Source organism: Dunckerocampus dactyliophorus, chromosome 20 (genome assembly GCF_027744805.1).
Source record: "Dunckerocampus dactyliophorus isolate RoL2022-P2 chromosome 20, RoL_Ddac_1.1, whole genome shotgun sequence".
Taxonomy (NCBI): domain Eukaryota; kingdom Metazoa; phylum Chordata; class Actinopteri; order Syngnathiformes; family Syngnathidae; genus Dunckerocampus; species Dunckerocampus dactyliophorus.
In genome coordinates this window covers 15593800-15607635 of record NC_072838.1, presented here as the reverse complement: position 1 = coordinate 15607635, position 13836 = coordinate 15593800, and the positions used below count along the sequence as shown (strand labels likewise).

General features: G+C 42.8%; 1 protein-coding gene across 4 annotated transcripts; it reads right to left on the bottom strand.

Moving 5' to 3' along the window:
• Window positions 1–3545: 3545 nt before the first annotated feature.
• On the bottom strand, window positions 3546–13613 carry nt5c1aa (5'-nucleotidase, cytosolic IAa). 4 transcript variants are annotated; one of them, XM_054763013.1, is made up of 8 exons: window positions 13143–13610; window positions 11521–11565; window positions 9500–9667; window positions 9255–9384; window positions 6574–6696; window positions 6258–6335; window positions 5298–5482; window positions 3547–5223 (listed from the first exon to the last, which is right to left on the bottom strand). In XM_054763013.1, exons 1-8 carry the CDS (start codon window positions 13290–13292, stop codon window positions 4867–4869), a joined length of 1236 nt encoding a protein of 411 aa, XP_054618988.1. In that variant the 5' UTR covers window positions 13293–13610; the 3' UTR covers window positions 3547–4866. The 4 variants fall into 4 exon arrangements, with proteins under 4 accessions (XP_054618989.1, XP_054618988.1, XP_054618991.1 ...); XM_054763014.1 differs by lacking the exon at window positions 11521–11565 and having other exon boundaries at window positions 3546–5223; window positions 13143–13613; XM_054763015.1 differs by lacking the exon at window positions 6258–6335 and having other exon boundaries at window positions 3551–5223; window positions 13143–13604.
• Between the last annotated feature and the right edge of the window lie 223 nt (window positions 13614–13836).

The following is a 13836-nucleotide window of genomic DNA, read 5'->3' as shown; positions in this document are numbered from 1 at the left end:
TGAGTGGTCAACACTCAGCAGCTTGTTCGACCTCTGCATTGGTCTTTAATTGTCGGTTGCACTACTCAGCTGTTGAAACCCACGCGTGTTTGCAGTACTGTTGCGTTGCAATTTACTCCTTAGCGCTATTACAACACTGGTTCTGCTGCTGTGGTGTGCAGTATACTTAAGAAATGACCATGTGGTCAAAGAGAGCTATGTTTTCCTTTCCACCTTCTCATGCACTTCAAATTGTTGTTGAAAAGAGTTGAAATTTCCAAATAATGGCCCATTCTTTTTGTAGTTTAGGTAAATAATGGCCCCGGCCGTAATTAGAGCATTTACGGTATTAGAAACGGTTGCAGTGCACTTCTACACCACCGTAAGCTACAATCTCAATATTAAGAATATTGCAATGGCTGCTGTATTACAGTGTTTAGATATAATATGTCATGATATCGCAAAAGAGGTGGTTTAGATGTGAGGTGTGTGCGTGTGATTGCAGTCACTGACATGAAACTAAGTGTGTGGCCTGACCCCGACCCCTCCAGCAACAACTTGGTTGGTGGCAAACATTCGCATCAGCAGCAGCTCGTCACTCACACAGGATGGGGGTGATTACTTGGCTACGGTATTGTGACTCCTGGGTCTAAATATAGCTCTCGCTGTTGGGCCGGGGGAAGGGCCGGGCTGCCAGGAGCGTGGTGGTGATACAGGCGCGCGGCAGTCATTGATTTCACAGCAAGGGCGAGACAGATGATTAACATATATGCGGCGGATGCGCTGGTGTGCAAATGGATTCTAGCATTCGTGCAGTGTAGCTAAACACACCTGTGGAAGAATAGCAACGCAAAAGTACCGCATAAAATGCTAAAAAACCTCTCCCAAAACATTAGCTTCTTCAAGTGGTCTCTCTTTGAGGACTGTGAATGATACCTCGCATATGCTGCAAAGTGACTGTGGTGGTTTTTAAGCGAGGAGCGAACACTCTAGTAGAGAGGCGTTGCATAAGTCAGTAGCAGGCATTAATTGGATATGGATGTGCACCAGTACAGAGGCAGAAAAGGGAAAAGGAGCTCTTTGCATTGAAGGAAGTCCACTGAGAGCATGTGTGGGAGTTGTATCAAGACAGTATTTAACACTATTTAACACAATATATATGTGTGTATATATATATATATATATATATATATATATATATATATATATATATACTTGTGTGTGTATATATATACATATATATTGTGTTAAATAGTGTTATGTAGAGTAGAATGGCCTGCCATTCTACTCCAGTCCTGTAGGGGGCAGTAATGCACAGAGCTTTGCCAGCTGCCATGCACAGTAAGCTTACCCCCTCTCCAGAATTTGTTGGGTCCCTCCCCCAGATCCGAGTGTACTGTAAGTGGGTTGATTAAAATATGTTGCTCATGTTCTTCATGTTCTTCTCACATTCAAACTTGTGTTAGTTGTCCCTTGCTTATCACAGTTAATAGGTTCCAGACCCAACAGCGATCAGTGAATTTCCGCAAGGTAGTATTTGATATTAATAAATGGAATATTTTTGTAATAGAAAACCTGTTTATGACTTTCAAAATACAGTTTTTAACATTATTAGAGCCCTGTAGACATGAAATAACACCCCTATACCTTTACACTCCTATTATTCTTTGTTTACACCACATTGCGCAACACTGAGCAGGGTACGGAATCACTGCAGGGATATAACAGACAGACGCCACTCAGAGCATATAGAACGCTACTGGGCTAACTAGTTAGCCTCCAAGTTATTGGTTCCAAACTTAAGAAAGTTTTTCAAAAGGAGTGGGGCAGAAGGACAACGTAAGAAGCCAAAAAAATACCACTTCCACACAGAATGGCCTTTGTTTCACTCTATCATGTCGGACATGCCATGACTGACTCCATGCAGTGTTAAGGTAATGTAATGTAAGGTAATGTCTCATCACTGTACCATTACTGACACCTAGTGGCCAGAAAATAAATGTCAGACTTTGCTGGACCCGCACTTTTATGTCAAATGAGGCGAATTCAATCTGATGGACACCTAAAAAGTCACCCTGTCACTCGGCCACTATCGTCTTTAGATCTTTACTTTGAGCCATTCAGTCGTCTTCTTGCCCTCAATTCCTTGTCCTTTATCTCCAAGGAGGCTGCTTGCTTAGTGACATTTTCTATTGAATTGTTCCCTGCAGAAGATGCGTGTACTGTATCTGTCTGCACGTTTGTGTGTGTGTGTGTGTGTGTGTGTGTGTGTGTGAGCTATTTTAGAAAGCACTGTACTGTAGACTTTTATGAATATCTATTATAAATTACAAACATTCTTCAACAAGGTACCGTTGCTCTTATCTCCCTTCCTGCTTCCTCAGAAGATATCTCGTCTCTGTCATGACACTTTCATTTCTCACTACATGTACCTACACCTTTTCTCCTATTTCATCCCCCCCCAGCCTCATCATCTTGGATTTGGTATCCATGGCAACACAAGTCAAAGTGTGTTGGTGGTAGACTTTCTAATGGTGAATTCGGTTATTACCTACCTGCAGCATTGCACATTTGAATCGCTCATCGTCTCTCTGAGATCATTTGGTAGAGATAAAACATGATTGCTCCGGGATAATGCTACACATCACATCACTTTATAATTACGCTGCCGCAGTTATTCATTCATTGCATTCCTATACTGTGGGTTTCTTGCGTTTAGGGGGTAGAACATAAGTGTGAAAAGGTCATCTGCAGTCAGAAGTCTGATTTAGAAAGAGGTGATTTTAACCTGCACCATCTGTCTTATCTGTACAACCCTCCCCCCCCCACAATAACACCATTCTTTTTTGGAATTACTGACGATTCCTCATTTTTGTGGATACTAGCAGTTGATCCACATTGCCTTCAAGAATACAAACGGGGGTGTCCTACAGAGGAATCACACTGTACTCGCCTGGCACCCTTTGGGGCATAATGAAGCACAAAGTCGTCATCTTGTGCTTCCCGAAGGTGATGGATATTGTCTGTTGATGCATGAGCTTGGCAGGCAGCCTCCATGTGTTATGACATTACAGGGGTTGTCTGTGCAGCCAACTGGCTCTCTGCCATCACTGCACATTTATTTTGTCTATTATTTTACACCCTAAGTGAAGACTTTGGTCCCCGCGGTGCTGTTAGCAGCAAGGCGCCAGGTCGTCGACTGCTGCTGTTCGCTTCCGGCTTTTATCGGCCAAATTCTGCTGGAGGATCCATTTCAACTGCAGGGGATATTAGCACATATATCACTGGACATATTCTATGGAGGATGTGGAGTGCCTGCTTTAACTAGATAAGGGGTGCAAAATGAGAAGACATTTGTCAGACTGAAATGTATGCAACATGCTTTCAAAATGAAAAGGATATAAACAGAAACTAAATAGAATATAATAAACAGAAAGTAAATATAAATGGGTGAAGGCTCACGGAACACTTAGCATCACAGTGCTGCCACCCCATGGTGAATGGTGCCAGTGCTGTGCATTGAATGACAAATGCAACTGTCTTTTTACATCTTTATTTAGAATTCCTGTAAATACTGCAGTTGTTTGCAAAAAAAAAAAATATAATTAATGTCATTTATCTTAGCCATATAGTTCTGCCTACCAGAAAATCTTCCTACTAAGTTGAGCTTGCAAGCTCAAACAATTTTGAACGCAGAAATACAGTCGTCCCTCGTATATCACGGTTTGAATATCGCTCCCGCACTATATCATGGTTTTTAAAAAAAGAATTAATAAATGATCGCTGCTTCATGGTTGACTATGGCTTATTATTAGTAAAAAAATACTGAAAGACAAGTTTTATGTAGTATTCTGGTCACTAGGCATAAGTAATGTTATGAGACATGATGTTAGATTACCTGTACATGACCTTTCACACTGCATGGAGAATGGCTATTGAGCCAATAGAGCTGAGTCCTTTCATTCTGTGTGGAAGTGGTACGTATTTGGCTTCTTTGTGCTTCTTCCCCACTCCGTTTGAAACACTTTCTTAAGTTTAGAATACGTAAATTGGAGAGGCTAACTAGTTAGCTTGGTAGCTTGTTATGCTGGCAGCAGTGATCCCGTAGCTTGTGCAATGTGATGTAGGAGTGTAAAAGTGACTGTCGGGTGTTATTTCATGTCTACAGGGCAAAGAATAATGTTAAAACCCGTATTTAAACAGGTTTTCTATGCTCTCATTACAAAAATATTTCGTTTATTAATATTGAATGCTGCTTCGTGGAAATTTGTGTGGAAAGTCAACGTCTGGTCTGGAACCAATTAACCGCGATAAACGAGGGATTACTGTACACCTCCTGCATGTGCCTCAATTTTTTCGATCAGATACATCGCTCGATAGAAACATGGCATCCTCCATGGAGGTAACTTTTTGCCCGTTTGGCTCCAAAGGGAAAATAGCAGTGTTCATTTTCTGTTTTATGGCGTTACCAGTGCAAAACCATGCCCCAAGTTGTGTGCCGCTAACGCTGCTAACAGTGCATTCATCGGCAAAAAGGCACTAACTGAAAGCTGTATTTGTTTTGGCCTCGCAAGATAAGATTGCGATCTTCAGGAATATGAAATACATTTAGTAGGCTACCAAAAAAAAAAAAATACATCTGTGACGTTCATCATACATATATGCTGACTTTCTTATGACTATACTATAACTGCCGACTGTAATGCCGGCTTGTTCAATTCACAGTGAGGATCATTTTGTGTCTCTAAGCAGCGAGAACTAGCTTGAGGATAAGAACCATTAGTAAGGAACATTCCTACAACAGATAGGACAGTCTTTTCATAAAAGTCCATCAGTCTTTTTCGTAAAACTTCATATCCACATTTGTCTGTACAAGCTCAATCTTGTCTACTTGCCCACACCAGAGATGTCCCTGGCGTTGTGTTTCTGCGCTATGCCGTAAGGCACGTGTGCGGCGACGGTGCCCATCTCGGCCGCGCCCTCCACGTGAAACATTTGGTCATCAAAGTAGATGTGAGGCCTGATCTTCTCCAGCATGGGGCCCTTGGGTGCCCCCGCCAGAAACAGCGCCTCGTCAATCTCCAGACCCCAGGCCCTGAGGGTCTTCAGGGCTCGGATCCCGGAGCTGGCCGCGCTTCGGGCCGTGACTAAGAAGGTCCGAATCGGGCAGTCCAGGCGTTGGCCTTTTGCGTAAAACTTCTTCTGCAGCTTTCCGAGGGCCTCCAGAAAACCTTTCAGTGGACCCTTCCAGAAAAAAAGAGAATAGATTGTGATTGGGTGATTCTGTGGACTTCAGTCATTTGTTCAAAAGCACATACATGGTCCAGTAGTGTGTCCTCATTTTCGCGCTCGTGTTCAAAGAATTTGTCCAACCCGTGGGCCTTGAAGATGCGCTCTGACTCGTCAGAGAAGAGAACGGCGTCACCATCAAACGCCACCCTCAGCTGGGACTCGGACACTTCTGTTAGCTTGTCTGGCATGAACATGGTGGCCGCCGCTATGCCTGAGCAAACACAGTAAGAAATGTCTGAATGTGACTCTTACCGATCTGCAAATTTCATGCAAAAGTGACATATGACAAACAGTCATATCCCAGTCGTGTCGCTGGAGCCTGTTTTTGAAAACCAAACACAAATAGCACAAAAATTGTTTCACACAAATAAAGGCCAAAAAAAAAGACAATCCGCCCAAACGTTTATTTTTTAATAATTATCTATTTGCCAGGGCCCTTTGGAATAGTCTGACGGTGACCCTGGCCAATAGCACTCATCATAAATAAATTGAAAAATGGGTGTGATGGGTATGGATTGGTATGGGAATCAGCAGCATAAAACCCTGATCGCAGCATCCCTAGTATATATGTAAAATGTGGATCGAATGCACAATAGCACTTCTTGGAGACACACACTCCATTGCAGACAGGCGTGAACTAAAACAGCTCCAACAAAGACAAAACAGCGTGTCCCCGGTAGGCTTATTAAACACACTCTTTAAATTGTCTACATTCCAGCATCAAGGCTAGATTTTGGCCCACGCAGTTGCTGTACGCTACTGACCTCTGAGACTTATTGACAATTGTTGAAAAATACTAGAATGTGGGACCTTTTAAAGCTGTTGTGACAGCAGTTCTAACAAAAACACTGGATAGATTCAGCATGCGGGAAGCCCTAGCAAATGTCCTCAGAGCTAATTAAGAACATCAAGGACGTCTTGACATGTGTATGTGCATGTGTGTCCCAATGCATTAGCAGCATGTGTGAGTCACATGATGAAGTCACCTTGAGGTGTTTGGTCATGCGTTGAATTCTCCCCGCAGGGTCTAAACATAGCGGACGTCAATATGTTGTCTTGTGGTGCTGATTGAGAGGGAATGAGAAAGCTTTGCATAATCACTACTTTTATCTGGACTCTTATTTACCTTCCTTGGATGTCTCCATTGTGAACAATCGATATGCTGATGATCGGTAATGTCAACGAGATTGAATTGACTTCCCTCAGGCTTTGTTAATATTGCACAAATCACAGCAAAAGTTATCCTCAGAACAAACATTGTCAGTCACCGTCGGTGCTTCCTTATTGAAACGTGTGTCTCACCTTCAGCCAGCGCCTCCCTGACCTTGTCTGCATCAGCCGACAGGTAGAGGTTGGTGTGCCAGGCCTTAAGATAGCCGATGGGACTGCTTCCACCCGTCATGCAAAATCTCTCTATGAACAGATCTGGCGACAATGGGATCAAAATGGAAACAAATGTGTGAGTATTCACATCCAGCTGCGGTAGAAGCAGTGTACTATACGAAGCTGCACAGAGAGGTATGTTAAAAATCTCACTGTTCGTTTATTTAGCTTTGTCCCCCCTCCTCCCCAACGGCTCTGTGTACTTCCACTTTTTCCAAGCATCCCATCGCTTTGAGAGGGAAAACATCCTGAAGTCTTTGTACTATTCCTCCTGCATCAATACCATCTTATCGACCTTCGCCGTATGATTTGTTGTTCTCTTCCTCAAGATGTGAAACCATAGAAAAACAGGAAATGGGCAGGAGCTTCACCGCCGGTCCATTTGGGATTTGAACGTGTATTGCTCGATTTGAAACCTGTCTATGTTCTGCCGACAAAAATGTGCCAATGGTAATGGTTTAATTTATTTTGAACATGTTACAAATCTTATTTAACCCTCCCCCCTCTGTTTCACACCAATTACAATACATTTGTTCACTTCCTGTATTTCAGATATACTGTTTGCCGATTTTAAATACATAGGAAAATAATAAGGCAGTATAACAATGTGGGTACAATGGGAGTCAAGGTGTATGATCACTGTAAATAAGTAATAAATATATAATAATAACTGCAATGACAACAACACAGTTGGATGATGAGTGAGTACAGCGTTAGTATTACGTGCATAGACATAACATTAGACATAACATTGTGTGTACACAGTAGTTTAGGACTCTTCTTCCTTGTACTTTGTCAACTCAACTGCTTTGAGTTTTTTACTCCATCCGTCCCATAATTTGATTCCACATACTGACATGCTTAAGGTTTTTAGCGTTGTTCTCGCATACAAGTGTTTTAAGTTACATTTTTCCCGAAGGTCGAATTTCTCTCTCGCTGAGAAGAATTGCATTCCGTTTTTGGGTAATCGTTGCTTTCATTGGGACTGTTAGATTACTTGATACCTCTCAGCAGATGCCAAAAACAGCCTCAGTTTACGCAGACGATGGGCGATGCTGTCTGGTTTCTTATGTGAAAATCAACACAGCAAGCAGCAATGGAATTCAGTCTTAATGACTATTTAATGACTGTGTCAGCCAGGTTGACCCATCAGTGGCCCTCACCGCAGGAAGTTTGTTCAACATCAACATAACATCAGAGAGCGAGTGTTTGCCTTCAGTCCTGTTGGGAACCTCAGAGGTCTGGAGGTGTTTGAGTGATCCTGGCCGCTCACGCAGAGAGCCACCAGCAAGATCTAACACCAACATCATCTGGGTGTTTTTGTTATTCTGGCCTCTTGGATTAACCTAGCATCCCATGGGGACGCGATCTGGACCTCCACTCAGCATGAGGCCCAGATGATCCAATGGTAATGTTTTGAAGAGGCGAACAGGAAGCGCTCCGTGACGAAGATGACATTGCAGGGTCGTAGATTTGCGTGGGAATGAGGCTGAAAGTCAGCTGTTTATACACGTTCTTGCTTGCGTCCGCATCCTGAAAGATTTCTTGTTTAACCGGAGTGAAAATTCCTCACATCGCAGATGCTCACCTTCCACATGCACCTACATCTCAAGCAGTCATCGCTGAGAAATGAAGACAACTGTCAAAAATGCCTTGGACGAACAATGTCTGAATTTGATGTTTTGTTGGTCCATGTTGCACCCCTTTGCTGAAAATCATTTTTGCACCCACCCGCAAAGAAAAACTTGCTTTTAAAGGTCCCCACCATCATGCGAATATGATTTTTAATGATGTTCTCAGAGTAATATGTGTCCCCAAAGCCTATTTATGAGCACCGTCTCCCTCACTTGTTTGCTCCACTTTTGAAAGAAGAGGTGCTCAAACGATGCCTTTTGAAGTTCCAGGTTTTCGTAACGTCATGAAAGAAAAACCAGCTTCCTCACTGACAAGATACAACGTCTGACCCACCCTTGGTCAGCTACAGTTGTGGGAATTGTAAGTTTGATCATTTTGAATTTCTTCAGTGAATAGGCAAACTTAGCATGATGTCGCTGTTCAAATGTGAGTACATTAATCCCTCGTTTATTGCGGTTAATTGGTTCCAGATCCGAGTGTGATGAGTGAATTTCCGCAAAGTAGGATTCGTTACTTAGTAATTAAATGTTTTCATAGTTAGAGCAAAGAAGACTCGGCCGTATCAACCATGAAGCAGCATGATTTATTAATATATTTTTGAAAAAGAGTAAAGCCGTGAAATTCGAACCATGATGTGGCGAGGGACGACTTTATAATGTTAGCGCTGTAGCTCATATAGCTATCCTGGTGTTGCTGCCCTTCTGTCCCACTCCTGAATGTTATATGGCATCTACTACGTTGGACAAGTGTAGTCCTATTGTGCATACGGTGTGTCAAAAGTGGATAAAGTGCACAATAGCGCTTCTTGGGAACACACTGTCAGAGACAGGTGTGGAAAAACACAGCTCAGACACACAAAACGGCGTATTCTCATTCAGGCTTACAGGCTTTAAAAGCACTTTTAAACTGTCTAAAGTCCAGCATCAAGTCTACATTTTGGGCTGCATGCTGTTTCTTGGACTTACTGTGATGGTTGATGGTGTTGATGAGGCGGATGCCTACGTGAGCGTGGTTGTACGTCACTAGGACAATGTCGAAGAGCTCTTCACTTTGCGGATACAACTCACGAAGCTGAGCGTTTACTGCCTCCAGAGCCTGTCGGCGACAACACGACCAACAGCTCTTAAGACTGATCCTTCAATGACCTAAAATGCCTCGGAAACAAAGTTTGGCTGCAGCCTCTTTAGTAGTTTGCCGGAGCCGATGTTACCTTGACGAAGGGGAAAGCGGGTCCAGGGGCAAAAGGTTCGTTCTCGTGTTCAATTTGGTATCTCAGGTACTCCTCTACACCGTGCTGCTCGAACACTTTCTGCTCCCGTTCCGTTCGGAACAGAACTCTTGTCGAAACGGCAACAGTCACTGCATTCTCTGGCTTAGGCTGCAAACATGTGGGAGAGAATGATGAGTTCATAAAAGGGATTGAAAGTGACAACAAGGATGGAGAATGAAGAGTTTGGCAACAAGGACAACACAGACGCAACTTTGGATGGATGGCTGCTAGTGACCGTTTGGATGCTTCTTGCATAACATTCAACAATTAGGCGCAGTGATGCAATATTTAGTGTTGTCCGAGAGCTCTTGATAGGCTTCTCTACAAGTAGAGTCAGCACACTTCTGACAGTACATGGTGCCACCAATGGAGAGAGACCAGTCTGGACCCGTGTTGTGTTGCAGTCATGTCTACTTATGTGTGGTGTTTGTGTGTTAATGCTATGGCACTGGTGGTGGGGGGAAGAGGAGGAGGCAACATTCCAGCGGAGGCGAGTGACATTAGTGCCTGTTGTATGAATTACATTTGAGTTGTTCCTCCTTTGTGTTTGATAGAGTATATGTTCATAATTTGACCATAAATTACATTTGTGGCACCCCCTCTGGCAACACAGATATCCTCAAATTTTTATAATCATTACACCAGGGGTGTCCAAACTTTTTCCACAGAGGGCCACATAGTGAAAAATGAAGGATGCCGTGGCCACTTTGATATTTGTAAAGCAACTAGGCCTGTCACGATAACAAATGTTGCTGGTCGAATATTTTTCTGAATATTTTTACTTTATTCTCGTAAAATTACTGCTGATTTTTCAATTTTTGCTGCTGCTGTTGTTTTTTTTTTAGTTTTCTTGCTAAATTTGGACACCCCTGCATTAGACAAATGCTCGATGACTTATGGCCAGTTAGTTACTGTGTCCCACTCAACGTTTTTCATGATGGCGGCCATGCTTTTCAACCAATCTTGCTCAGATTTTGCATACATGTGCTTGTCAGTCCCCTAAAGGTGTGTGCCAATTTTTTTGGTGGAAGGTCTAAACATCCTAACGCTACAGTACAGTGGTGTTTTATAGAGTGCATTGAACTGTGTGAGAAATTTCAAGTCACTCTGACTTATGGGGTGGAGCTTTAGGGTTTAACAACAGCGCCGCCTCTGAAAAACAATAGCACAGGCATGTTCTGGCAGCCCTGGTGTGCAGCGGTTGGCTCAAGCAAATATTGTATTTCTGCAATGATGACTGCAACTGCAATTTTTCAAAGTAACCCTAAAAAAAACGGGCGTTTTACTTGTTTCAGATTATACCGTACAGAATAAACAGTGGTGTATTTTTTTCACCGCATTGTCCAAAATGCAATTCTATGTGCTCACAGGTACCCAAATGTTACTCATTGTGCAGATGAGAGAAGCAGATGTTAAAGCATAAATCTGTGCAAGGACAATTGTGTGAAAGAATGGTTGTTGCATGCATTGCAGGCGCCGTAAAGTATATCCATATCATTCTATGTGTTAACAGTGGGGCAGGAATATGCACATACATACAGTATACACAGCACATGCTTGGTTTTTTTTAATGTCCAAACCCCATTGGCTGATGTGTGGGTGTTCAGGCCACAGGGAGACAACAAGTTATGGTTACAATATACTTATATTTACCTGAATATACACACATACACACACACACACACACAAATTGACAGGATACATTCAACCATACCTACAGTGTGTGAGACGTGATAGTTTCCTGCAGAATTTTAAAATCAGTTCATCTGAAATTGCATTTTATTTACTAGTTAGGAGTGGAGTATCCTGTCATTCACTGTCCACTTTGACATGACTGGACATGACTCGTGTGATTGATTAGTTGCGTGTAGGTGGGCATGCATTTGCCATCACACAGCGAGAGGAGGTGAAAAGGAGGGGAGACAGAAAGACCTTTGAGCATTTTTATGGGTCATACTTACAAAGAACACGCCTCCTTCCACCTTGCGGGCCCGTCTGCCTGTCACCTTTGACAGAATGACATTTTTATTTGTCTGTATTTGCATTTGTCAGTAAATAATACATGATTTTTAATGAGAAGGTTCAGGCATCTGCCAGAGGTGTGCTTCTATGAAGGCGTGTGCAGCTTCTTGGGCCTTGTGGGAGGTCCGTCATCGTTCTCCGTAGTTTTTGCTCTGCGACCTTTTGGAAACAGCTAATCCATCAGAGTCAGTTTACTCTATGAATAACGTGTCATGGGCAGTGTACGCAAGGACTTTGGGGGGGTCTTTGCTTGCGATCTGATACCGGCAGCGTTAACAGCCTGCCCTCTGCCAGCTGGACCGCGCGGAATGCCTCAATCACATGGCTGGTAACCACTATCACTATCACCTTTTATACTGAGTGATAACCCACAAAAGCATGACTCATCTATTTGTGAGGATGATAGACTCCCTGTGTGCTCCATAACGACAGGGGACGGAAGTCTGAAGGGGTTTCCAGGTAACAGACTCAGGGGAACCAGCGGGGTGTAGCAGCAGGAGAAAATAGAGGTGAGCAGTAAGTGGCGGGCTAATGCAGGGGTAGCTTGAGGATATTTATAGGTAGGTAAAAGGCCACCGATGATGCAGTGTGTTAGTGTTACAGCCGATATGATAGCATAGAGTTTGACTGCGGACTGAAAGTTTTTAACTGTACAGAGAGCAGAACACAAGTAAAGGAAGATGAAACAAGTGTAAGAGGTAATCATGCGTGATGAAATGTAATAGCGCTGTGCATTGAACCGGATTTATTGTTTCATCACCATTAATCCCCTAGAGATTATTTTACCCACTTTACCTTTTTTTCCCCTAAAAATCTATTTTTGTAGCTTGTCATACATTGGCAGTCACGATACAGAAATTAGCAGGCATCTATTAGGTGTAAGTTGTCGTTGTTTGGAGGCCTTTGTTTTTAAAAGCATTTTATAGCTATTTTAAATATTATTATTTAAAAAAAACAGTATAAACAGTTCCTTATATAAATATACATAACTTTAAAAAATAATTATAATAAAATATTACATTAACAGGTGTTTATTAAAGAGGCCTTTATTTGTGAATGCATGCATAAATAATTCAGTGCACATATAAAAAAATAAATATAATAAAATATCACATTAGCAGTTGTTTAGTAGAGAGGCTTTCATGAATAAACATACATACAAATATAAAATATATGTATTACATTTAATACACGATGTTAATCTAATACAGTATACATAATATATATTGTACTGTATTACGGTCTCACAGTAAAGGGTACATTTGTTGGAGGTGTGGTGTTTATTGATGTGGATGACTTAATTGAGGCCTGGGGTTCATTGTGGTGGAGGCCAAATAAAGACGATAATGGACTTTTTTTTTTTTGAAATATTAAATATAACCACATGACCAACAACTTGCAGGTACATACTTACGTACGTACTTACAGGTACATAAACACCTCACCCTAAATGAAATAAAAAAAGGGTGAGCAACACCCGGGTGGGTGAGGCAGAAGCGTCTTGAGTGTTCCCTGCAAACAGACGGACACAGATGTTCTCACGTGAGTTGGTTGGACTTACCGGTTTTGGTTTGGCGGCGAGGCCCGGGTGGTCTTGACTGAACTCCTGCGTCTCCTCCCACGGTGCTCTGTTATCCCCATTGGAAGAAACTTGGAGCTCTTTGACCTGTCCGCTGATCACCTGCACGGGGTCCCGACTCATCTTCACCATAGGGGACGGGCGCCTTAGAAGTTCCAACACTGCAGCCACTGTACGTGTAGCATTTAGCAGCACTGTCCTATCATATACATTTACAAGTAGCTGAGCTTGCACCTGCCTGCAGGAAGCTACCCATGTGTGAAGAGCAAAGCATGAATCCTTTCCCCCACCACTCTTTTAAAAGCACCAATACCCACTGAAAGAAATGGTGGTGGTTGCTAGTCTAATCCCCTCACAAACATAGCAACTAGCTTTCACATGCAAACATTCATACATAAACTCTATCCTTATGTGTGGAAAGCTGCAGTCCAACTGCTGCTCTCTCTTTTAGCCACTCTTCACCCTCCCTCGCTGTCCCGCTAAAACGGCACTCACGACTCCTTGCGTCATTGGCACCTGGTTGACCAATCAGAGTCCTACGTCTATATTTTCCCCTCCACCTCGTCTTCTTCTCGGCCAATCAGAGTGCCGCTTCCGTCTTCACTCGCGCTCCGCCTCTCTGCTGGCTAATGTTGACATGGGGAGACACTCGTGGGGCATTCAGGTACAAAAAAAA